Source organism: Leptidea sinapis, chromosome 1 (assembly GCF_905404315.1).
Source record: "Leptidea sinapis chromosome 1, ilLepSina1.1, whole genome shotgun sequence".
In the NCBI taxonomy this organism is placed as follows: Eukaryota; Metazoa; Arthropoda; class Insecta; order Lepidoptera; family Pieridae; genus Leptidea; species Leptidea sinapis.
Window position 1 is genome coordinate 19,005,188 of NC_066265.1, and position 25,041 is coordinate 19,030,228.

A 25,041-nucleotide genomic window follows, 5' to 3' on the forward strand; every position below is an offset into this window, starting at 1 on the left:
CGCAACGTGACCACCACACTTGATATTTGTCACACTTGACACTTGCAATTGCATGATGTCAGCAATATTTAATGCTAAACTTGAAACAAAACTCGGTATTCTTCTCGGGTAGTAAGTTAAATCTCCCGCTATACAGTATGACAGAGGATACCATAAACTTAGTATACTAGCGTAATAGACAAACCCTGTGTGAGAGTGAGATAACTATCCTTACACAAAAACCTAGGTGTGAGAAAGAGACGGAATAGATGTACCGTAAAGCCGTTCGGAAACAATTTAGTCTCCTATCAAATTGGCCTGCATTCTAGTGTTAGTGTTTTTATCGTTATTGTTCTGTATTTTAACGGATATTAATTAAAAAGCATAATAGTGTCGTATTCTGTTTTAATTTGTGTTGTTATTGCAGCAACAATCCAAATAAAGAAACATTTCACAGCTAAACACTGATTCTTCAATACTGGTTGCGTGGTGCTTATTTTCGCATCAAACACTCTTATTTTCTAAAGATTATATTAATAAATGTGTTAGAAAATAAAATATTGTATACGTGACACCGTTTATCAATATGTTACTGAAGTGTGTATTATTTTGCTTTTGGTCAATACCTATGACACAACTGTAAAACTAGCACACATGAACATTTTATAGTCGCGCCGTAATAAGGAGAGAGTTTGTCTATAACGTTAGTATACTAAGTTCACTGTAGATGAAGAAAAAAGTAATATTAATTGTCTACATATTAAACTGAACCGAAGGTTAAGTAAATATTTACGCAATGCATGGACGCACGGATTTCACGCTAATCACAGTGCGTGGGAGTGGGAAACGCGGAGTCGAAGAGACGAACGTGTCGACGCTTGCGCTTAACTAACGAAATAGTCGCGTGCGGTGGTGTATTCCCACGTCATCTATTTGCAGGGTTATTGTATTTGTAATTAGAACTAGAATCTAATACCGAGTACTCTCCTTAAGTATCGTTAGTGTCTCACCGGTCATACTGTATAAAAATAGCACTGAACTTATAAACACTAAAATAATATATTTCATAGACATAGTAATTGTAAATTATACAACTTATAACACATACTAGAAAACAATTAAGGACGTACAATAATGCTAACATAAATTCATATGAGGCAGTTATTTTCTCGAAATAAAATTTAAACTCACCGATCAATTTGCAAAGCAAAAATGCTACGCAAAGAAGGTCTATTCAACATATTATAATTTTATTTTCGAATAATTAATAACTTTTCACCTCAAATAATTCATATTATATTATAGTAAAAAAATTAATTAAATTTGTAAAATTTATGTACTTATGATTATTATATAGCTCGATGAAGCGTGAATTTGTTTTATTAATTTTCTTGCGCTCTTTTTGGCGACGCCTACAGATTTCTTACCGTCAGTTCCTAACAATGTTAGCTATGACAACATGGCTGTTACAGAATATAATTTACAATAACAATATGTTTCTCCACTGCCATCGTACTCGCTAAAATAATTCACTAATGTATTTATATTTTCAGGGTTGTCACAAGTTAGCTGCATATTAATACTTTTCATATTTATTTAAATGTACATTACTAAAGCCAAATACCACTAAATATGATCGTGCGTCATTTACGGACACGTTTTGCGCGGTGCGTAGGTTCCCTCGGGAGCTCGCTTTATTATAAACCAAGATTCCAGAAAGAAAAGTGTAAATCCGGCTACACTACGCAACCAGTTGAAAAACTTTAGATTCAAGCCATTCTCTTGTTTACTGAATGGACACAAATTTGCAATTTCAGTGCTCAAAAAAAACTTACTTTTATAAAGCTCAACTATTCAATCACATCCGTTAAATATCTTTGGGTAGAACCAAATAAAAATATAATAGCGTACAAAAATACAAAACTATACACATCTTTGAATGTGGAAATTGTTAGAGTAGATTGACAAAAATGCCGAACAAATTAAATAAAAAAAAAAATATAAATATCATACAATTTGGTTGAGTTCAACAATACCAAAAACATATACCAACATACCCTTGAGAATATTACACCTACTGTGTACATAACTAACTCCTTTAAAACTGCGAATGTTTCTCGTGTAATAATAACAAAATTCTTTATTATATGAAATTAAATAGTAAATAGAACTATAAAGTTTATTGCAATTTTTGCATAACACAGCATTTTACAAAGTTACGATGGATATGTTGGTTTTGACATTAAAAAAATGGCTATTACAAATAGAGCTTGCTTTAGGTCCATGTGTTATTTCACGTTAGTGATTTGTTCCGCCACAGATTTAACCTATAAGTATTTATAATTTCCGCCAAAAATTATTATATTAGTGGATGTCTATCTACAATAGACAAGATAACTGATATGCATAATATGTATGTAATTAGTACCATTGCAAAACAGAAGCACTGTCGAAACTATCATCGTTTAAATATCTAAGCTATATATACTTCTTCATGTCTACTGCGGCGATCGAAATTACGGGGTAAGGTTTCTGGAGTGCTGTGAGATCTTTGATTACTAGGCAGTTTTGTATAACATTGATAAATCTTCTTTGGAATGCTATCAACAGGAAGGTTCAACACAAACACCTAATTTCCTGTTCCTTAGTTTCCTAATGACGACAAGTCAACAATACCGTCGATTCCGATTTCCGCAATAGACTAATGAACTACGTAAACCGGCTAAGTCGACATTCTACAACATTATTATTACAGAAATTGAGATTCATTGGTCACAGCAGATCTCTCACGTGAGATGTGTCCAGGTTCGTGATCAAGGTCTTCAGGAAGGTCATCTCCTTCCGCGCGTTCTCCAAGATCACCCTGGGGTCGTGCGAGGTGCAGCGGAGGCAGTTGGGGGCGAACACCATCGCCAGGTTTGCGGAATCCATTTTTGTCTGACTCACCACTTCCGGCGCGGTAAATTGTTGCAGGAAGCTTATTAAATACGTTAGTACCTGTAATTTAAATATATATTTATAAAATATAAAGTACTGGCTACTCAAATACAAATTGATAATTTTAACTTGAATTATTCTTAAGCAAAGTTTAAAACTCATACTCCCTCTCAAATCTGCGGCTGTATGCCATAACCCGTCCTGGTATTCCAGTTTTAGAAGACTATTAATTGATGTTTTTTGTGGTACTAAAGATTCCTCGGCTCACTGTACCATAGCACAAATAGTAAGGGATGCACTGCTGTTTAGCGCACCAAAAACAATTGGCAGTTACCAGGCCGGGATCAGCGGCTCGTACAGCTCGCGGTCCACAGGTGCGGTACACTGTACACAGAGCAGTTACCAGTCGGTTGAGCGGCGGCAGTCTCTGCAGCGCTCGCGTGCAGGCGGGCACGTCCTGACCGGCCGCCACGCACGCGGCGTACAGCGCGTCCAGGATCAGCGGCTCGTACAGCTCGCGGTACACAGGTGCGGTACACTGTACACAGAGCAGTTACCAGTCGGTTGAGCGGCGGCAGTCTCTGCAGCGCTCGCGTGCAGGCGGGCACGTCCTGACCGGCCGCCACGCACGCGGCGTACAGCGCGTCCGGGATCAGCGGCACGTACAGCTCGCGGTCCACAGGTGCGGTACACTGTACACAGAGCAGTTACCAGTCGGTTGAGCGGCGGCAGTCTCTGCAGCGCTCGCGTGCAGGCGGGCACGTCCTGACCGGCCGCCACGCACGCGGCGTCCAGCGCGTCCGGGATCAGCGGCTCGTACAGCTCGCGGTCCACAGGTGCGGTACACTGTACACAGAGCAGTTACCAGTCGGTTGAGCGGCGGCAGTCTCTGCAGCGCTCGCGTGTAGGCGGGCACGACCTGACCGGCCGCCACGCACGCGGCGTACAGCGCGTCCGGGATCAGCGGCTCGTACAGCTCGCGGTCCACAGGTGCGGTACACTGTACACAGAGCAGTTACCAGTCGGTTGAGCGGCGGCAGTCTCTGCAGCGCTCGCGTGCAGGCGGGCACGTCCTGACCGGCCGCCACGCACGCGGCGTACAGCGTGTCCGGGATCAGCGGCTCGTACAGCTCGCGGTCCACAGGTGCGGTACACTGTACACAGAGCAGTTACCAGTCGGTTGAGCGGCGGCAGTCTCTGCAGCGCTCGCGTGCAGGCGGGCACGTCCTGACCGGCCGCCACGCACGCGGCGTACAGCGCGTCCGGGATCAGCGGCTCGTACAGCTCGCGGTCCACAGGTGCGGTACACTGTACACAGAGCAGTTACCAGTCGGTTGAGCGGCGGCAGTCTCTGCAGCGCTCGCGTGCAGGCGGGCACGTCCTGACCGGCCGCCACGCACGCGGCGTACAGCGCGTCCGGGATCAGCGGCTCGTACAGCTCGCGGTCCACAGGTGCGGTACACTGTACACAGAGCAGTTACCAGTCGGTTGAGCGGCGGCAGTCTCTGCAGCGCTCGCGTGCAGGCGGGCACGTCCTGACCGGCCGCCACGCACGCGGCGTACAGCGCGTCCGGGATCAGCGGCTCGTACAGCTCGCGGTCCACAGGTGCGGTACACTGTACACAGAGCAGTTACCAGTCGGTTGAGCGGCGGCAGTCTCTGCAGCGCTCGCGTGTAGGCGGGCACGTCCTGACCGGCCGCCACGCACGCGGCGTACAGCGCGTCCGGGATCAGCGGCTCGTACAGCTCGCGGTACACAGGTGCGGTACACTGTACACAGAGCAGTTACCAGTCGGTTGAGCGGCGGCAGTCTCTGCAGCGCTCGCGTGCAGGCGGGCACGTCCTGACCGGCCGCCACGCACGCGGCGTACAGCGCGTCCGGGATCAGCGGCACGTACAGCTCGCGGTCCACAGGTGCGGTACACTGTACACAGAGCAGTTACCAGTCGGTTGAGCGGCGGCAGTCTCTGCAGCGCTCGCGTGCAGGCGGGCACGTCCTGACCGGCCGCCACGCACGCGGCGTACAGCGCGTCCGGGATCAGCGGCTCGTACAGCTCGCGGTCCACAGGTGCGGTACACTGTACACAGAGCAGTTACCAGTCGGTTGAGCGGCGGCAGTCTCTGCAGCGCTCGCGTGCAGGCGGGCACGTCCTGACCGGCCGCCACGCACGCGGCGTACAGCGCGTCCGGGATCAGCGGCTCGTACAGCTCGCGGTCCACAGGTGCGGTACACTGTACACAGAGCAGTTACCAGTCGGTTGAGCGGCGGCAGTCTCTGCAGCGCTCGCGTGTAGGCGGGCACGTCCTGACCGGCCGCCACGCACGCGGCGTACAGCGCGTCCGGGATCAGCGGCTCGTACAGCTCGCGGTCCACAGGTGCGGTACACTGTACACAGAGCAGTTACCAGTCGGTTGAGCGGCGGCAGTCTCTGCAGCGCTCGCGTGCAGGCGGGCACGTCCTGACCGGCCGCCACGCACGCGGCGTACAGCGCGTCCGGGATCAGCGGCTCGTACAGCTCGCGGTCCACAGGTGCGGTACACTGTACACAGAGCAGTTACGAGTCGGTTGAGCGGCGGCAGTCTCTGCAGCGCTCGCGTGCAGGCGGGCACGTCCTGACCGGCCGCCACGCACGCGGCGTACAGCGCGTCCGGGATCAGCGGCTCGTACAGCTCGCGGTCCACAGGTGCGGTACACTGTACACAGAGCAGTTACCAGTCGGTTGAGCGGCGGCAGTCTCTGCAGCGCTCGCGTGTAGGCGGGCACGTCCTGACCGGCCGCCACGCACGCGGCGTACAGCGCGTCCGGGATCAGCGGCTCGTACAGCTCGCGGTCCACAGGTGCGGTACACTGTACACAGAGCAGTTACCAGTCGGTTGAGCGGCGGCAGTCTCTGCAGCGCTCGCGTGCAGGCGGGCACGTCCTGACCGGCCGCCACGCACGCGGCGTACAGCGCGTCCGGGATCAGCGGCTCGTACAGCTCGCGGTCCACAGGTGCGGTACACTGTACACAGAGCAGTTACCAGTCGGTTGAGCGGCGGCAGTCTCTGCAGCGCTCGCGTGTAGGCGGGCACGTCCTGACCGGCCGCCACGCACGCGGCGTACAGCGCGTCCGGGATCAGCGGCTCGTACAGCTCGCGGTCCACAGGTGCGGTACACTGTACACAGAGCAGTTACCAGTCGGTTGAGCGGCGGCAGTCTCTGCAGCGCTCGCGTGTAGGCGGGCACGTCCTGACCGGCCGCCACGCACGCGGCGTACAGCGCGTCCGGGATCAGCGGCTCGTACAGCTCGCGGTCCACAGGTGCGGTACACTGTACACAGAGCAGTTACGAGTCGGTTGAGCGGCGGCAGTCTCTGCAGCGCTCGCGTGCAGGCGGGCACGTCCTGACCGGCCGCCACGCACGCGGCGTACAGCGCGTCCGGGATCAGCGGCTCGTACAGCTCGCGGTCCACAGGTGCGGTACACTGTACACAGAGCAGTTACCAGTCGGTTGAGCGGCGGCAGTCTCTGCAGCGCTCGCGTGTAGGCGGGCACGTCCTGACCGGCCGCCACGCACGCGGCGTACAGCGCGTCCGGGATCAGCGGCTCGTACAGCTCGCGGTCCACAGGTGCGGTACACTGTACACAGAGCAGTTACCAGTCGGTTGAGCGGCGGCAGTCTCTGCAGCGCTCGCGTGTAGGCGGGCACGTCCTGACCGGCCGCCACGCACGCGGCGTACAGCGCGTCCGGGATCAGCGGCTCGTACAGCTCGCGGTACACAGGTGCGGTACACTGTACACAGAGCAGTTACCAGTCGGTTGAGCGGCGGCAGTCTCTGCAGCGCTCGCGTGCAGGCGGGCACGTCCTGACCGGCCGCCACGCACGCGGCGTACAGCGCGTCCGGGATCAGCGGCTCGTATAGCTCGCGGTACCACAGCTTGAGAAGACTTGCCGGTGCATGAGCGTCTGAAGCAGGAGCAACACTGATATAACAATACAACAACAGGCAAGAGTTACGTGGCGGAATCAAACGAATAAGAAATAGTTAGAATCTTTAAACGAGAAATCTCTATAATTACCAAGACATTCTTCAGTGATTCTTTTCTTATCCTCCATATTATTTGAATTCTTTTTATATACTTCGACATGGCAGTAGACACATTTAAAGGTAACAGATTGTCCATTGTGAAGTCTCATGCATTAATGTAAAACTAAACCTTTTTCAGGGCATGTTCATCAATAATATGTAACTCTTACCATAAAGTGAGCCACATCCGTTGCGAACTGACAAAATATGATACGAAAACAGTAATTTATATGGCAATTAATACATCTTCTATTCACCTGTTAACATGGACGCATCAGGTAATTCCCAATTATCTATCTTTGCCTTGAGCGCATTGACTTCATCCACGTCCGCAGAGACCCGAAATATTCCCTCGGTTTCCTTCCCGTTCAGCGCCAGCACTTGCTGGGACAGAGCCACCTGCACCCAGGGCAGCTGCCGGTTCGGGAACCGTTCTTTCTGCAGCGTCATTACCTCTTGCAACGTATTACCAAACATTGATTGTCGGAATATTTGTATCTGTAAGCGATAATTGAAAATACCATATCATGTTGGGAATTTAAAGTAATATTTATAATAAGCAATAATTACTATGAAACCTCAGCATTTACCTTACATATACAATGATGTCAGATATTACCTCTGCCACAGTCACAACATACATACTTGCCTGGCTTCGTACAGTAGCATCAACCCCAATAGCTCTAATTTACAGTAATCTTGAACTTGATCAATCCGAATGCCACTTGATTGTTCACACATTACATACAAAGAAATGAGACAACTAACGGGTTAGCTAAAGAAAATTGTACTTCCCTCTTCACTTGAGGGTCACCCTTAGCCCCGGGGTGTTGGCGAATCCCTAATCCGAAGACACTTGAAGAATTATGAGATTGATTGAAGACAGAAGGCGGCCTAAAGTCGAGGTCTAAAAGCGCTCCCACTCCAGTCCACCCCCAAATGATCATCCCACAGCTAGGTTAATTCCTGTATGTAAGCCAGGACTTCCACACCTCCAAAAAAGTAGTTAGGAAGTGCGTCTTCACATTCGATGCATTAAGTTGTGCATTAAGTTAATTAATTACTCTCACCCTTCCTTTCCACTTGATCAAATCACCTCAATTCACTTTTTTTAAGTGTCTAACTTCCATTTATTCCACTCTTGCTCACTCTCTGATTATATTATTTCTCTATCTATCACTCAAAGTCAAACTCAAACATTATTCAATTAGGCTTAATTATATTGAAATTGGAACATATATAATATTTTAAAAACTTAATTCAATTTTGCGCCATTTCACATATTTTTTTCGTGTTCATTATCAAATTACAATATGGAATGGGGTGTTAAAGAAAATAGGATTGCAGTGATCGCCTTGCACAAAGTGGGTATGGAGCCGTCGATCATATTCCAGATGTATATCGTATTATCAACAGATAAAGCAACACTTCGTCTGTCGACCAGAAAAGATCGAGGTGGACTACAAAGGCTGCTGGCAAATTGCAATGGGGCCCCCATATTGAAGGATTGGCGAATAGGCTTAGTTCTGCAGCATAAGAAAATAGACGATTAACTGACATAGATACGGCGCGACTAGTATACTTTAGTTATTTTCATAGTTTTATGATCTATGGTATATTGTTATGGGGCAGTGCGGCCGATATTAATACCATCTTTGTGCTGCAGTAGAGGGCTTTTCGCGCGATTTATAACCTAGGTCCTAAAGAATCATTATTAGAAAAAATTTAAGAAATAAACATTTTGACTGTTGCATGTTCTGTATGTTCATAAGCACATTGAGAAATTTTCTAGAAACTGTGACATTCATAATGTTAACACGAGGAACAAACATAAACTTGTTATACCTACTACTCGGTTGGGTCGAGTTAGTAAGTCTTTTGTTGGGCGATGTATATGCTTCTACAATATGATCCCAGAAAATTGTGAAAAAAAAAACAAAACAAATGTGTTACGAAATTTAAATGAATTGTTAAAAAACGTTTGTGTGGAAAAGCTTAGTATACCATAAACGATTTTTTAAATGACACCACAGACTTGGAATGAAGCGAACACCCTCAGGCTCTTTAATTATAAATGTTTGTTGTGTACGATTTCACATTGTAATCCATATTTTTATATAAAAAAAAGCCCGCTGAGTTTTTTGCGCCCATTCTTCTCAGGTCTGAGGCAGTCTTTTTTGAATGAGTGGTAGTTTTTGATGTTCCATAAGTGATTTTGAATAAAAATATTTGAATTTTAATTTGTTAATGCTGTTAAAGCCAGAATTCGTCCCCATTAGGAAGCAAAAAATCTTCGCGAGAAATGAAGATTCCCGCTAGGACTCTGTGGCATATTATAAATATATGCTTATCGCCGATATACAGGACATGCCCTAAATCAATCTTTACAATTAAAGAGAGTGGATCGATCATAACGCCTTCTGTCGCGATATGCAGGTGAAAGGCACAGAAATATCCTCTTTACCGATGAAATAGTTTTCACGATTGAAGAACACTACAATAATGATAAAGTGTACGCTCACAGTTCTGAAGAAGCTGCTCAAGTTGTCTACGTCAATGATGGTTTGGTGGTGCGTGTCTTATCAAGGAGTCAAAAAACTACATTTTTGTGAAAAAGGTGTGAAAACTTCAGCCAAAGTGTATCTAGATACAGTCTTGGATCATGTTGTGAAACCTCTCAGCAATACACTTTATAATAATATACCGTATAAATTATAATAATATACTTATAAAAATATACCGTGGACTTTCCAGCAAGACTCTGCACTTGGTCACAAGACACGAACTACCCAAGCCTGGCTTGAAACGTTGCGGACTTTATAAGACTTGAAGACTGTCTCTCATCCATACCAAACCTCAACCCTTTAGACTTCAAATTATGGTCAGTTTTAGAGGACAAGGCCTGCTCTAAACGACACGGCGACATTGAGTCTCTTAAAAAATATTTGAAGCAAGCAGTGGCGAAATTTCCCTTGGAAAAAGTGCGTAAATCCATAGATTCGTGGCCAAACAGATTAAAGGCCTGTATAGAAGCTACATTACTTCATTCAAAAATATGCATTTTCATTTGTAATAGAACTTATGGCTGGTCTAGGTAGTTTGTAAGGTGCTGAATCCAATTCATGAATCTTGTTAACATAATATAAATTATTTCATAAAAAATAACAAAGAATTAAGTATATAAATATACATTATCGTTTATTGGATGCATCTTTCATGCATCATCATTTTGCTTTCATTCTTCTTCTGCCATAACCAACATTCATTACCAAGTAGAGCAGTCACTTATTATTGTGATACTCATTACTTTAAGGCGTATTCCTCACATGTTTACTAACCCTTGCTTGGTCGATGTCTTCGGTGGTGGGTTTCCTGGGCTGCCTCTTTCCTCCGAAACCTATCCTCTCCAGCCTCTTGCACGCCACACTCGCGTAGTGAGACACTTGGACATGAATAGGCCATTTGCCAACCTACAAATTATAAAATTACGATATAAGAAATTGTTACGTTAAGAGTTAAAAGTCTTTGATGATTGTACGGGCCAACGCACGTACATTTGTTATTTCAGCACATAGGTCATTTAGACAGTCAGTTCGTCATCGGCAATCAATCACGCCGCGCGTAACTCATAAACATATCATTTTAAAATCTATCAGTTTATTTTATCTTTCTATCAATATATCATTTATACAACTATTAAAGACCTTTACTTCTCTCGGACTTTAATTATCATCATAATAATCATTAAAGGTGTAACTCATACAATGATTGTTATGAAAAAAAAATTATTGAAATATTTACCACGTACATTCAAGGAAATTCCATGGTTTCGCAGTACAATGTTAAACAATATTGTTAGGTTTTGCAGTACAATGTTTAACAATATTGGCGAGACCATCCTGTCATTGCAAACTCTGTTTTTGATGTTAAATTTAAAGTTATATATTTCAAAATACTTCAAAAGACGATAAAAGTTCGCATTTATTTACTAGCTGCCCGGACTGACTTCGATCTGTCATATAGAACAGCTATTTGTGGTATATTCTTTTAAAAGAGCAATTATTGATTCTCTCGCTTATTCTTCTAAGCAATAGAAGCTGTGATAATGTAAGAATTTAATTGACAGAATTCAAAATTGTCATTTGTTGGGCAATACACTGCTAGTCGGACGTCCCAAGAGTGGCGTCGATGTGAAGATATTTCGCGAATTCTCGGCAATTGTTTTTAAGAACAGCCTCCTCAAAGATATGTCCGGCTGCCATTTATTTTGTATAGAAGAAGTAAGTAAGTATTCTTTAACTGGATTATTGTTAGTAGATGCCATTACCAAAAATCATTAACTGCCGGCAAAATAAGTGCGCCATGAGACATTCTAGACTTAGCTATCTAAACACACTTTCGTCTTTCTAGGCTCGGCATACACACGTTGGATATATCGTGATCATCATCATCATCAGCCTGACAACATCCGCTGCTGGACGAAGGCCTCCCCCAAAGATTTCCACGACAATCGGTCCTGCGCTGCCCTCATCCATCGAATTCCGGCGATCTTGACCAGATCGTCGGTCCATCGTGTGGGGGGGCCTACCAACACTGCGTCTTCCGGTACGTGGTCGCCATTCGAGAACATTACTGCCCCAACGGCCATCTGTCCGCGGAACTATGTGCCCTGCCCACTGCCACTTCAGTTTCGCAATCATTTAGACTGTATCGGTAACTTTTGTTATTTATGGATATCCTCATTCGATTTCGCTGGGAAACTCCGAGCATAGCCCTCTCCATTGCCCTCTGAGCGACCATGAGAGCGTTCTCGTTGGATGTATAATAACACATGTAAGTCAACATTGTGGTTGTTGTAGTACGTAGTACCTCCGGGAAGCAGTCCGCGAAGGCAGGGTCCCGATGCCGGTTGACGTAGTTGGTGAGCGCGGGCTGGAAGGCGGGCGAGGGCGGCACGAAGGCCAGGCACACGGCCAGCAGCTCCCAGCCGCGCAGCAGCGAGTCCCGCAGCGGGTTCTCCGTGCTCTGGCGGCACAGCTGCACGTACAGCTCGTCGCGCAGCCTGCACAGACAGCCCGCTACAAACTGACACATGCTACCGACCCCCAAGTGCCCTCGCTTTTAAAAAAACATACCGATGAATTGAGAACCTCCTCTTTTTTTGAAGTTGATTGAAAATATTTATTCCTCGTGCTATTCTTACTTTTTTAGAAAGAACAATTGCATACGTAAAAAGTATTGCAACGATGGCTTTCACAATTAATTATTAAATAACGAATACGGCTGAACGGGCTTGAACCCTTTGCCTATCCTAATAATAGAGGAACAAACCAAAAAAAATAACGAATGTCGCAAACGTCAGAATATTTTTGGAACCAATTTCACCCTGTTACAGTGATGCGCGCGCATCTTAAAATTTCACTCTTATCATTTTTTCATAACACGCCTAAAGATGTATAACTTCAATAAAATCACAAGTTTCGCCGAAATCAATTGTTGCACCTCACTACCCGTTCCTTCTGTCTGCACTGTATATTGTTTCATAAGGAACCGGTTAATTTCAATTCTGTAGATCGTACAATCTAAGGTATGCATCTATCGGTGCTGTGCCTCAACCCAATTCAAGTCGAAACCGGTAGCCAATCGGTGACGCTAGGCACGACCTTTAACGTCACGTATGTGTGGACGTTGGACAATAGCCTACACACCCCTTCTTCCAATTGCGACCGCCCGCGTCGTACGAGAAGATACCATCTATACTGTCCAAGACGTTCTCAACCTACCTTCAATTGTTGAATACCACGGTGGTTCCTGTAGAGTTTAGTGTGACATCAGCATTATCCGTACCCTTCTTTATTTTTAATGCAATTCAATTCTAATAACCTCCAAATTGCTATTTTTATGTTATACTAGCTGACCCGACAGACGTTGTTCTGTACATAATAAATAAAATACGGTTTTCTATGAATTTTTCAATAATATTTCATAACATCAAAAACAATTTTGTAAAATATGCACCATGCTGTTATAATGAAATTGTTTCACAGCAGAACTGTCAAACCTTGCGTCAATAAATTCTCTCACAGAAAATATGTCCATACAAAACAAATATTGGAAATAAAAATAATTATGGGTCCCGAATCGAAATAAAAACTATCCTATTTCTAAAATTAGACTAAACTGCACTCCGTAAAGTAATACCCATTGAAATCCGTTCATTAGTTTAGGAGTTCACTGAAACAAACATCAGGACACTGGAGTTATAAACAATATCTGGACGACCGAGCCTCGGATCATCTGGATTCGAACCGGGGTCTTCTGCTTTCCGGCTCATCCAAAGTCCCATCCTATTATAGTCTTGTATATAGTAGCGAAACTTACCTCTGTTGTTGTTTCTCATTAAAACGCGGTTAAACCTAAATTTTTTAAAATTGAAACCTAGCTAGATCGATTTCTCACCCCAAAATCTACATACCATTTTATTAAAATGGTTGGACCCGTTTCAGAGATTTGAAATATATATATATATATGCAAGAATTGCTCGTTGAAAGATAAAGGATATTATAATAAGCCACAGGCAGTACTTACTTTTCATTAGTAAAGGTTGCGTGCAAGATATCTTGCGCCACAGAGTTGAGCGTCATGCCCGGTCTGGCCTTGCGGTCGCCCATGTAGATCTGCACCAGCCGGAACAGGTCGATGGCCGCCTTCTTGTGGCCTTTGTCCCAGTCAGCGCCCACCATCGGCGCGCTAATCGACGAAGACGTCCACGACAGCATGTCACGAACTGACGCCTGATATGTATACACTTTATGTTATTTGATGCACCACATCAAATAGATTTTAATTTTAGTATCATTCTTTTACCAGCCCAAAGATTTGTACAGTGCCATCCAACAATAAGTAACTATTCGAAATAAATTAAAATATTATACATAAATTTATATCGAGAAATAAACCCTTAGAGGTAAAACTACATCAGTTTTTTATATTTATATAAATATAAGAGAGACAGACAGAGTAGATTCTCCCTCATATTATTTCTCATGTAAACATCAACATATCATGTACGGGGTTACTTTCATACAGACTACATCTAACAGAGAAACATAACATTTTTAGTAACTTTCATACAATTCTAGAAAAAAAAGACACATTTTAAATTATTAAAACGCTTAAAGCTTAAAAATCTATGAATATAAACTAAAAAAATGTTCTCCAAAATAGAAATCTACAACATTATTGGCCTGCAACGGAAACTACTTAGATAATTTAAACATCTAAATAGGGCTCTATTGCTATTAGGCAACGCATGACAAAAGGCCAGATTTATTACTTTAATGTACATGACAGCTGCATCTAACACTTGCAATACGTTAGTTACTTTTTTGGTGTGTATGCGTGCGTTGCTGAAAATTAAGGCTAACAGTTCGCCGCTATATCTTTCGAAGTGTTAACAGCTCTCACAGTCTATGTAGACGTATAAATTATCTAAGGTATTATCAAGAGTTACAGTAAATAGGGTGCAAAAAGGAAAACCACTCCATAAATAAATTTATAAAAATAGATAGGACCACCCTTTTGAATCTATTTATTAATTATATGTATATTGTATTTTTTTTCACTCAGTCTATTTTGGTTGCATGGCATTTTTTACATTTATCTGTAACGATATCTTCACTTTAAACTTCTGGATGGAGTTTTTTTAGTGGAGCTAGTCTAGCAACCTTGAGTCTTCTGGGGGTTAAATTGTACAAGGTTCAATTTACCCCATTCCGCGACCTTCTCCAGAGAGGACTCGATAGAAGACACAAGTTTCTCCCGGCACTGGTCAGCGATTTCCCGAGAGAGACCTGCATGGCCCGTGTATACGGCATCACCAGTGCTGTCGTCTGCATAGCAATGAATGTTGGAGGTGTCCAACATATCATTGATATGCAGATACAGCGTGGGAGATAGAACACAGCCTTGGGGCACTCCAGCGTTCACGGGCTTGGGATTCGAGCAATAACCGTCGACAACGACCTGTATGCTCCGCCCAGTGAGGAAGCTAGAGGTCCACTTGCATAAGCTCTCGGGAAGCCCAAATGATGAAGTTTTGAGAGGAGCGCCTTGTGCCATACACGATCAAAGGCCTTCGCAATATCCAGGGCAACTGCCAGGCCTTCCCCTTGCTTTCAATAGCCGCCGCCCATCTATGTGTTAGGTATGCCAGAAGATCGCCAGTCTACCGACCGGTGGCTGCCGGTCGTTGATCAACTGGTGACCCTTAAGGTATACCAAGAGCTGGCGGTCAATTATGTTCTCCATGATTTTAGAGAGCAGGGAGGTAATAGCAATAGGCCTGTAGTTTGCCGGATCCGAACTGTCTCCATTTTTTGGATCGGATGGACAAGGGCTGACTTCTATGAGTCAGGGACTACGCCTTTTGAATAAGAGTGCCGGAATAAACGCGTTAGCACCGGCGTCAACTCAGGGGCACACGTTCTAACCACGATTGGAGAAATGCCATCCGGCCCGCTCGACTTCCTGACGTCCAACGACAACAGAGCTCGCCGAACAGTTTTCTGTCTGAACTGTACTTCAGGCATGGAGCTCTGACACCGCGGGATGGTCGGCGGTGTTTTTCTGTTGTCGTCAAGAGTCGAGTTGGAGGCGAAAAGAGTGCACAGGAGATCGGCTTTCTCTTTTGCCTCCTTTGGGTGTCATTCCTCATGTGCAACGGCGGCGTGGACGGCTGGTTGAAGTTACCAAGAGCAGCTTTCGACAACGACCAGAACTTGCGTGTTCCGGTCGGGTAACTGGAAAGCTGCTCACCAATTTAGACGATGTGCTTCGATTTGGCATGGGCGATTTGCCGCTTAAAAAATCTGGAGGTACGGTTATATTTCCTCTTCAGAACTTAGCAGTTCGGATCGATTGAGCCCAGCGCCGCAACCCAAGTTCGATACGCCTGTTTTTTGCAGTCAGATGCTGCTTTAACTAACGCATCGAACCAGGGCTGTGATCTGCCACCGATCGGTACTACAGAGCTTGGTATAAAAATATCCATGCCCTGCAGTATCACATCTGCAACTGCAACGGCGCAGGCACTAGTATCATCCGAAGGGAAACAAACTTTGCCCCAAAGGTAGGATGTTGAAAGGAATGCATCCTATCCCAATCTGCTGACTTGTAGACTTGTAGTGCCAAACACGGCGGGTCTCTGGTGGTCTGCGACGTTGGCGTCGGATAGGCACTATACTCCTGACCAGGCAATGATCGAACGTTCCGAGAGGGGCGTCTAATAAGGACGGCATGTGGCTATCCACATCCGGGAGCCGCGTTGGCGACTCAACTAATTAAGACAGACCATACGCCAATGCAAAATTATGCACAGATCGCCCTGCGTAGTCTGTGGTACGTGATCGAAGCCATTCGGCATTGTGCCCGTTGAAATCACCCAATACTACGATTTCAGCGGAGGAGATCTGTGCTAGCACGTCATCAAATGCCGCTTGAACGCAGCCCATGAGGTGATCCGTTTCTGCGTTACCACTATGGGATCTGTAGACACACGCATGGATGCGGATGCGGTCCTCTAAATATACGCGGAGCCAGAGAGTATACAGGTCCCTACCCTCAAAATTGCCGAGACGACGATTGCAATTATCTTCCCTAACATACACATATACAGTCGAGATATCTGCGTGTCCGTAAGGAATAAAAAGGCCGGTTGGGCCGTCTCAAGGTGGTGGTGGACGGCGTTGAAATTGGAGTTGATGATGTTACAAAAGTCCACATTAAGCGTGGAGCGGGGTGGCGTGGTGTTGCTGCCCTGTTTGTCTTGTAAAATGTGGCGCGGTACTGTGCCCTCTCCAGAATACGAGGGGCAGCTGAGGGATTCTCCGGCTCTGGTAGAGCCGGTACCCTCCTGGGGTAATATCTTTTGTAGGACCGCTCTCATATTTTTCACGCCGGTATTCTGTTCGAGTGTGGTAAGTACCCCGGACGATTCTGGCCCGATTGTGCTGACGTCATAAGACGGCAGCGTGACTCTCCCACTTTCGAAAAGCTCGTAGTCGCCTCTTACCACACCCATGGGCCTGGGACTACCCTATTCTTTATACGCCCCGGGGAAGCACAGGGCTTTATTTATGACGCCCAGCTTCATCGAAGCCAATTTGGCTTTGCCCTTCAGATGACAACGTAATTGGCAATCACTCGAGATTTCGAGACCCAGAATTCCGATATTAGGCAAGGCTTTAAGGAAAGTTTTTACAAGTAACTGAACTTTGATTATTAACGAACCTTTCTCCTGAATATTCCCTTGTTGAAGTTGAGGTTGTCCTTGGCGAATATCTCGATATCCTGCTCGGGCGGCGCGGGCGGCATGTGCGGGAACGACGGCGCATGCACGTGCGGCCGCGGCGCGAGTGGCGCGTGCGAGCGCACCGGGCTGTACAGCGGCCCACCCTCCGCCCCCTCGCCGGCCCCGCCCACCGACGATGTCTGCCGGTATATGATAGCACTTTATATGATATAGGAGTACAAACGAAACAACACCATAGGTATCATACGTGCGTTGCCGGCATTTTCACTATGTTTATCTACACCCATGCTTTAAATCCTCCATTAAAGATTCTAAAACAGTTACCTTATTGCCAACATTAAAACACCCAATGTCCTAATTACCATTACATCATCCAAACGAGTGTTGTAATGTTGTACTGAATTTCATAACAATACACCTTTGTTTTTTTTTTCGATCCCTTCATGTGGTAAGAGATTCAACAGACAACCACATTCTTATTGCTCGATGCGTGGTATCTGTATGAATATTATGAAAAAAAGAACATTTTTGTTTACGCGCGTTCCATACTACCGGAAAGTCGCGCGCCGGAAAAAAAAGTAGGTTATTTGAATCACCGCCATTTTTCTTCGATATTTTTATTGTTTTGTTTACAAAAAATAAGCGATTCAGGTTTTAACAGCACACCGCCAGATATTTTAAACGCTACAATGTAAATTACAACTAAAATAAATAATTATTTCATTAATACTTAGTTTATTTGTATATACGCTGGCGGCACAGATCAAAAGGGTCAACTACTGAATTAGAACGTATAAAAGTGGAAAGATTGAAAGATCAGCGAGTAAAAGAGATGTATAAAAAGCAATTGAGTGAACGACTAGAAAAAAGCTGAAGTGATGTTAAGGAAGAAAGTGTGAATGATGTATGGTCGGTTTTTAAAACCAACATTATTAAATGTGCTGAAGATGTATGCGGTGTGAGTAAAAGAAATACCAAAATGCGGACTGGTGGGATGTCTTGGCAATAGAAGCAACAAATAGAGTGAGTGGCGGTATGAATGAAGATAATGTTAAAGAAATCAAGGAAAAATATAGATGCGTGAAAGCGAAAGTTAAAGAATGTATAGAGAAGAAAAGGAATGAGAAAACGGTGAAATATAAGGAACAATTCGGCGCAATTTTCCGAGATAATATAAAACTGTTTTGGAAACTCGTGAAAGAAGCGCGGGGAAAAAATATAAATTCATCTATGAACCTGATTAGGAATGAACGAGGTGAGGTCATACATGAAGAAAGTATGATACTAGAGTGCTGGAAGAAATATTTTGAGAGCTTATTCGAGACAGATGTAAGTGAAAAAGAGCAAGAAGAGATAATAGGTATGTTTGTGGACCCGAGTGATGAAATTGGTTTGGATGAAATTATGAAAGCGTTAAGAGGTATGAGGTCAGGAAAGTCTGCTGGGTATGATCGAGTGACGACTGAAATGTTGAAGGCTGGCGATGGACTAATAGTGAGCCTGGTGCATCGCCTATTTAATTTATGTTGGAAACAGGGCCAAGTTCCAGACGATTGGACGAAGGCAGTGATTGTCCTAATTTATGAAGGCGAAGGTTCGCAGCAGGATGTCAAAATTATCGCGGGATCAGCCTTCTTAGTGTTGTTGGAAAAGTGTATACCATAATATTGATTGAAAGAGTAATGAATGTGACTAATGACAAGGTATGGGATGTGCAAGCGGGATTTCGGAAGGGAATAGGATGTACGGATCAAGTCTTTTCCTTACGCTGCATAACTGAAAAATGTCTGGCAAAAAACCAGAAAGTATATTGCGCGTTTATAGACTTGGAAAAGGCATATGATAGGGTGAATAGAAAGGAATTATGGAAGGTCTTATCTATTTATGGGGTGGACAATTTTCTGATAAGGGCTCTGAAATCTCTGTACAGGGAATCTCAAGCCTGTGTTCGTATTAATGGTGCCTATACGGGCTGGTTTGATATCTCCAAAGGTGTCAGACAAGGTTGTGTAGCGTCGCCTTGGTTGTTCAACCTATTCATGGATAGATGCATGAATGATGTGAGAGAAATGCAATGTGGAATCAATATGGAAGGGTTGTGTGTTAAATGCCTCTTGTACGCCGATGATCAAGTCATTTTTTTATCATCGGTAAATGAGTTGCAACAAATGATGGACTGCTTCAACGGGAGCTTTAAAGATAGAGGTTTGAAAGTAAATGCAAGAAAGACGAAAGTGATGGTATTTGAGAAGGATGAAAGGTTGACTGAGTGATCACGATTGAAGATGAAAGGGTAGAACAAGTTACAGAATTCGTATATTTGGGTAGCATGTTTACAAGAGACGGAAGATATGAAGATGATATTGAAAGGAAAGTGACTGCGGGAAATTGTGTGAATGGAGCGCTGCATGCCTTTATAAACGGTCAGACTGTGCCAATAGAAGCGCGAATGGCTGTACATAATGGAGTGCTTGTCGCCACGTTAATGTATGGAAGTGAGAGTTGGGTATGGCAGAAGAAGTATAAAAGCAGAGTCAACGCACTTGAGATGCGATCACTGCGTAGTATGTGTGGGGTAAGACTGACTGATAGAATTCCGAATGCGGTAATACGAGCGCGCTGTTGTTTAAAAGAGGATGTTGTGACAAGGACTGAAAAAGGAATGCTGAAATGGTTTGGACACGTGGAGCGAATGAGTGAAGAAATAATGACGCATCAAATATATAAGGCAAGTGTGTGTGGGCAAGTCGGTCGCGGGAGACCTCGTAAAACATTCGTCGACCAAATTGGGGACGTTTTGAGAAAAGGAGAGGTCCGAAGCACCCGCAACCGGCGAGCATGTATGAAAAGAGTAATGAATGTAGAGGAAGCGCGTGAGGTTTGTAAGGATAGAAGAAAATGGCATTCTATTGTCTCTGCCTACCCCGACGGGAACAAGGCGTGAGTGTGTGTAAGTGTATGTGTGTATTTGTATATAATTAGTAATGGATGATATTAAGTTACTATTAGGACTGGCTGTTGTAATGTTAGCAATAAGCTAACTGTTTCAGAATCTTTTAGAGGATTCATATTCTGCGTGTAGATAAAGTATTGTATGCAACTGTTGATAATTACCGTACCGGCGTTACCGCTTAACTAACAGTCCGATATCATATCGATTAATCTTTGTCTATTTCTTCCAATCCTCCATAAACACTAAAGCCACATGTGAAGGATTTTGACACAAATAATCAAATTGTTCATATGGGAATTAGGCCATATAAGAACGAACAATTACCAATAGTTTGTGACGATAAAATGATCAGTCTCACCCTGTGAATACTCGGCGATGGCTGTCGGTCCCGCTCGAAGCCCACGAACGTGTTGTAGTAGGACACGCCGTGGTTCACGTACTCGACGTCGGGCGGCCGCGTCGCGTACGCGTGCGGCAGGTACACGCCCGAGCCGTCGTCGTCGTCGGGCGTGCGCGCGCCGCCGTCCGACGACTCGTTGTCGGGCTCGTGGCCCGACAGCGACCGAGACTCCGAGCCGGACCGGGACCGCGAAGAGTTCGATTCGTTCTCCGAATCCGAACCGTGCACGTAGCGACCGCGACCTATAATTAAGTGTAATAAAATAATAATGGTGTATCTTTAAGTCAGATAATAACGGGCGAAGATTCAGTTGACGGTTATCATTAAAACTGCAAATTTACTGTGAATCAAGGTAGGAATTAAACCGCAACCCGTTTGAATACCGAAAAAAAGGTAAACGTATAGCAGAGAGATAATATATTTAAGCCACAGCAACCAATCAATTTTAATTAATATAAATCTGTACTTCTGTATACACACGTACATCCTATTAACTTTTAATGTTTGTTATATCGAATTAGCTTTAGAAATAAATATTGAATATTTCTATGAGAAATGCAAAGGTTGAAAAATTGAATATTTTTATATCATATTTAAATTTGCCTTTATTAATAAATTAAGAAAACGAAAACCCTTCTGGATATCAGTGAAACACACCCAGATCGCGCAAACTGTGTTACAGATGCACACAGCTATCATATTTCTGTGGTAACCTGAATGCGCAAAGATGGTTCGGGATTTGTAGCAATTTGAAGTTCGCAAACACTGTAGGCCTATTTTCGTAGCAAAACGACAATAGGATCGAAGCGACCTTATATCAAAAAGTTAAATCTGGTATTCTTGTAACACAAATTGACTGTTCAGTTCCGATTTTGATGAAATTACGTTCCGATTTAAGGAAATCGTATGATGACAAGATCAAGTAACTTAATTTAAAACATCATATAATAGAGCATAGATATCCAACAATGGAACGTGGAACAATATTGGTAACTTTGGTATCTTCGTGCGAGCTTCTCGTTCAAAGGTACATACTAAAATATCCGATGTTAAAACATAATCATAGACCACATCGTTTCTATAAGCAATGTCGCCGTTAAAATGTATTAAATTTAAGACTGTTGTTTCTTTATTAGATTCCGTTAGAAAAATTAGAGAGTACACGAATGTTGCGACCACTACATTAATGTACTTCAGTTATTTTCACAGCATCATAACGTACGGTATATTACTATGGGGTCATGTTGCTGACATTGATATAGTGTTTTCTCTGCAAAAGAAATCTGTTCGTGCTATATATCAGCTTGGTTATATACAGTCGCTCAAAGAAAAAATTAAAGAAATAAATATCTAAGTGATAGGACAGCCTAGGACTAGATTATGATTATTTTAGAGCAACAGCAACGACAGTACAATATTGTATATTTTTATTAAAAAGAGCGCAAAAAAAAAGAATGCTGGTAAAGTTTCTTGCGCCCCTTCTTCTCTCTCAGAGCGCCATTTGTTTCCGAAACGGTAGTAGTATCTAGTATATTAGAAACGACATCAAAAAGAATTCTAAAGGAATCAATTTTGAGAACATAAACGCCTTTTATGCCTTTTGACTGTGTCAAGTAATGTACTTTCTATATATTTTTACTTACTAAAGGACTTTTAAATTATTGAAATGTCGTGTTCATGTCGTTCAAATGACGTGGATTGGATCGGAACTTAGTGTTTAACGACTTTGATAATGAGAATAGCACCGCAGGAGGTTGTATACAAGTGGGATACTGACTGGAGATCTTGGCCTGCTGAATGATGTAGTCCTGCAGCGGTAGCAGATGCTGCATGCCACGCAGGTCCCAGTTGCAGTAGAGCGGGGAGCCACCATCCTCATCCTCGCATTCGTCTTCAAGCTCCTCGGGTTCAACGGGTCGCTTGTGGCCTATAATCATTCAAATTTTTATATATTTTAGAAAATAAAGGGATGAGACGAGCAGGACGGTCAGCTGATGGTAATTCATACAATACGCTCATATCATACTCATTACAATGTAGTGCCGCTCAGGATTCTTGAAAAACCCATAAATTCGGAGCGGCAAAACAATTGTAATCATCACCTTGAGACATAAGATGTTAAGTCTCATTTGCCCAGTAATTTCACTAGCTATGGCGCCTTTCAGACCGAAATATAGTCATATTTACGCTTCACGGCAGACAGATAGATAGGCGCCGTTGTGGTACCCATAATCTAGCCGGCTTCCTGTGCAAAGGAAGCCGGCTAAACGAAGCCGGAAGACTCTCACTAGTAAATTATATCAATGCCGTCCATGTGTCATGCTTGACTTTATACAAATATGTATTATCGGTGAAATATGATAATCGGTTTTTACTCCATCTGGTTTGGTGCACAATACTATCAGATTTAGCCATTTGACTGGATTCAACAAGTTTTCTCTAATTGTTTAAGATCTGTAACTTGTAGTGTTGGAGCCACAACCTCAGAGTTGAAGAAGACATAAAAGGATTTACGATCCATGCGTCACTCGAATTTTTGGCTTAGTTGGTAAGGGTGTTCGGATGGAACCCGGGTCACGGGTTCGAGTCCCGCATCGTTCATAAATTTGGGTACAAATATATTTTGTATATATATAAGACTTCACATGTTAGATACACAATGTTATACAGATATTTTTTTTTAAATAAACTTACGTCTTGATTTAGTTCTATCCCGCGGCGCCGTCCGTTCCAATCTTTGATTGTGTCTCTGTACATTCGGTTCTGTCAAGGAGGGCTCAAGGTTTATACTCTTCAGTTTATAGTTGACTGGAAAACACAAAATTCTATTTAGTATAAAAATAAAATCAAGAGGAAAATTTACTGAATAATACGTGATACATAATCTATACATATAAATAAAATTGGAGTGTCTGTTTGTAATATTGAAATAACAGTTTTTTACTACATTTTTATGAATATTTACACGGTACATACACCAAAATATTTTTTTTACATTTTTTGTCTGTCTGTGTGTCTGTTTGTTCCGGCTAATCTCTGAAATAGTGAACTAGTGTCGAGGACCGGTGGCCAAACCCCACCCCCTTCCACCCGAAAATGACAGCGGTACTAAAAAAGATTTTACCCCAGGAAGGTACCGGCTCTACCAGAGTTGGAGAATCCTTCCCCGGGCACTCTAGCCCGGGCTGCCCTTCGTATTCTGGGGAGGGCACAGAACCGCGCATGACCAAGGACAAACGAGGCAGTATCACCACGGCACCCCGCTCCACACTCAACGTGGACTTTTGCAATATCAGGGGAATTCACTCCAATTTAAACGCCGTCCACCACCACCTTGAGACGGCGCAGCCAGCCTTGTGTTTCCTTACTGAGACGCAGATATCTCGACCTAGCGATACGTCATATTTAACGTACCCCGGGTACAAAATTGAGCACAATTTTTTGCCTCATGCCGGGGTATGTGTGTACGTTAGGGAGGATATCTGCTGTCGCCGTCTCGGCAATTTTGAGGGTAGGGACCTGTCCACTCTCTGGCTCCGCGTAGATTTAGTGGACCGCGTCCGCATCTATGCGTGTGTCTACAGGTCCCATAGTGGTAACGCAGAAACCGATCATCTCATGGGCTGCGTTCAAGCGGCAATTGACGACGTACTTGCACAGATCCCCTCCGCTGAAATCATAGTCTTGGGTGATTTCAACGGGCACAATGCCGAATGGCTTGGATCACGTACCACAGACTACGCAGGGCGATCTGTGCATAATTTTGCATTGGCGTATGGTCTGTCCCAATTGGTTGAGTCGCCAACGCGGCTCCCGGATGTGGATAGCCACATGCCGTCCTTATTGGATCTTCTGCTGACTACACATCCCGATGGTTACCAGGTCTTTGTCGACGCTCCTCTCGGAACGTCCGACCATTGCCTGGTCAGGAGTGTAGTGCCTATCCGACGCCAACGTCCCAGACCACCAGCGACCCGCCGCGTTTGGCACTACAAGTCAGCAGATTGGGATAGGATGCGTTCCTTTTTTGCATCTTACCCTTGGGGCAGGGTTTGTTTCCCTTCGGATGATCCTAGTGCCTGCGCCGTTGCAGTAGCCGATGTGATACTACAGGGTATGGATATTTTTATACCAAACTCTGTAGTACCCATCGGTGGCAGATCACAGCCCTGGTTCGATGCAAAGCAGCATCTGACTGCAAAAAACAGGCGTATCGAACTTGGGTTGCGGCGCTGGGCACAAAGGATCCGAACTGCATAGTTCTTAAGAGGAAATACAACCGTGCCTCCAGATTTTTTAAGCGGCAAATCGCCCGTGCAAAGTCAAAACACGTCGTCAAAATCGGCGAGCAGCTTTCCAGTTACCCGACCGGAACACGCAAGTTCTGGTCGT

General features: G+C 44.4%; 1 protein-coding gene across 1 annotated transcript in view; it reads right to left on the reverse strand.

Annotated features, from left to right (window-relative positions):
- Positions 1 to 1,173: 1,173 nt before the first annotated feature.
- The window catches only part of LOC126970310 (rho GTPase-activating protein 39), a 44,146-nt gene continuing 20,278 nt past the window's right edge, over positions 1,174 to 25,041 (reverse strand). The window contains exons 13-22 of the mRNA XM_050816154.1: positions 23,344 to 23,457; positions 22,427 to 22,576; positions 20,608 to 20,891; positions 17,275 to 17,475; positions 13,573 to 13,778; positions 11,853 to 12,045; positions 10,322 to 10,453; positions 7,241 to 7,481; positions 6,708 to 6,862; positions 1,174 to 2,976 (exon numbers count right to left, since the gene is read on the reverse strand). Of these exons, the coding sequence (XP_050672111.1) occupies positions 2,752 to 2,976; positions 6,708 to 6,862; positions 7,241 to 7,481; positions 10,322 to 10,453; positions 11,853 to 12,045; positions 13,573 to 13,778; positions 17,275 to 17,475; positions 20,608 to 20,891; positions 22,427 to 22,576; positions 23,344 to 23,457 (1,901 nt within the window). The 3' untranslated portion in view covers positions 1,174 to 2,751. The remainder of the gene's footprint in view (positions 2,977 to 6,707; positions 6,863 to 7,240; positions 7,482 to 10,321; positions 10,454 to 11,852; positions 12,046 to 13,572; positions 13,779 to 17,274; positions 17,476 to 20,607; positions 20,892 to 22,426; positions 22,577 to 23,343; positions 23,458 to 25,041) is intronic.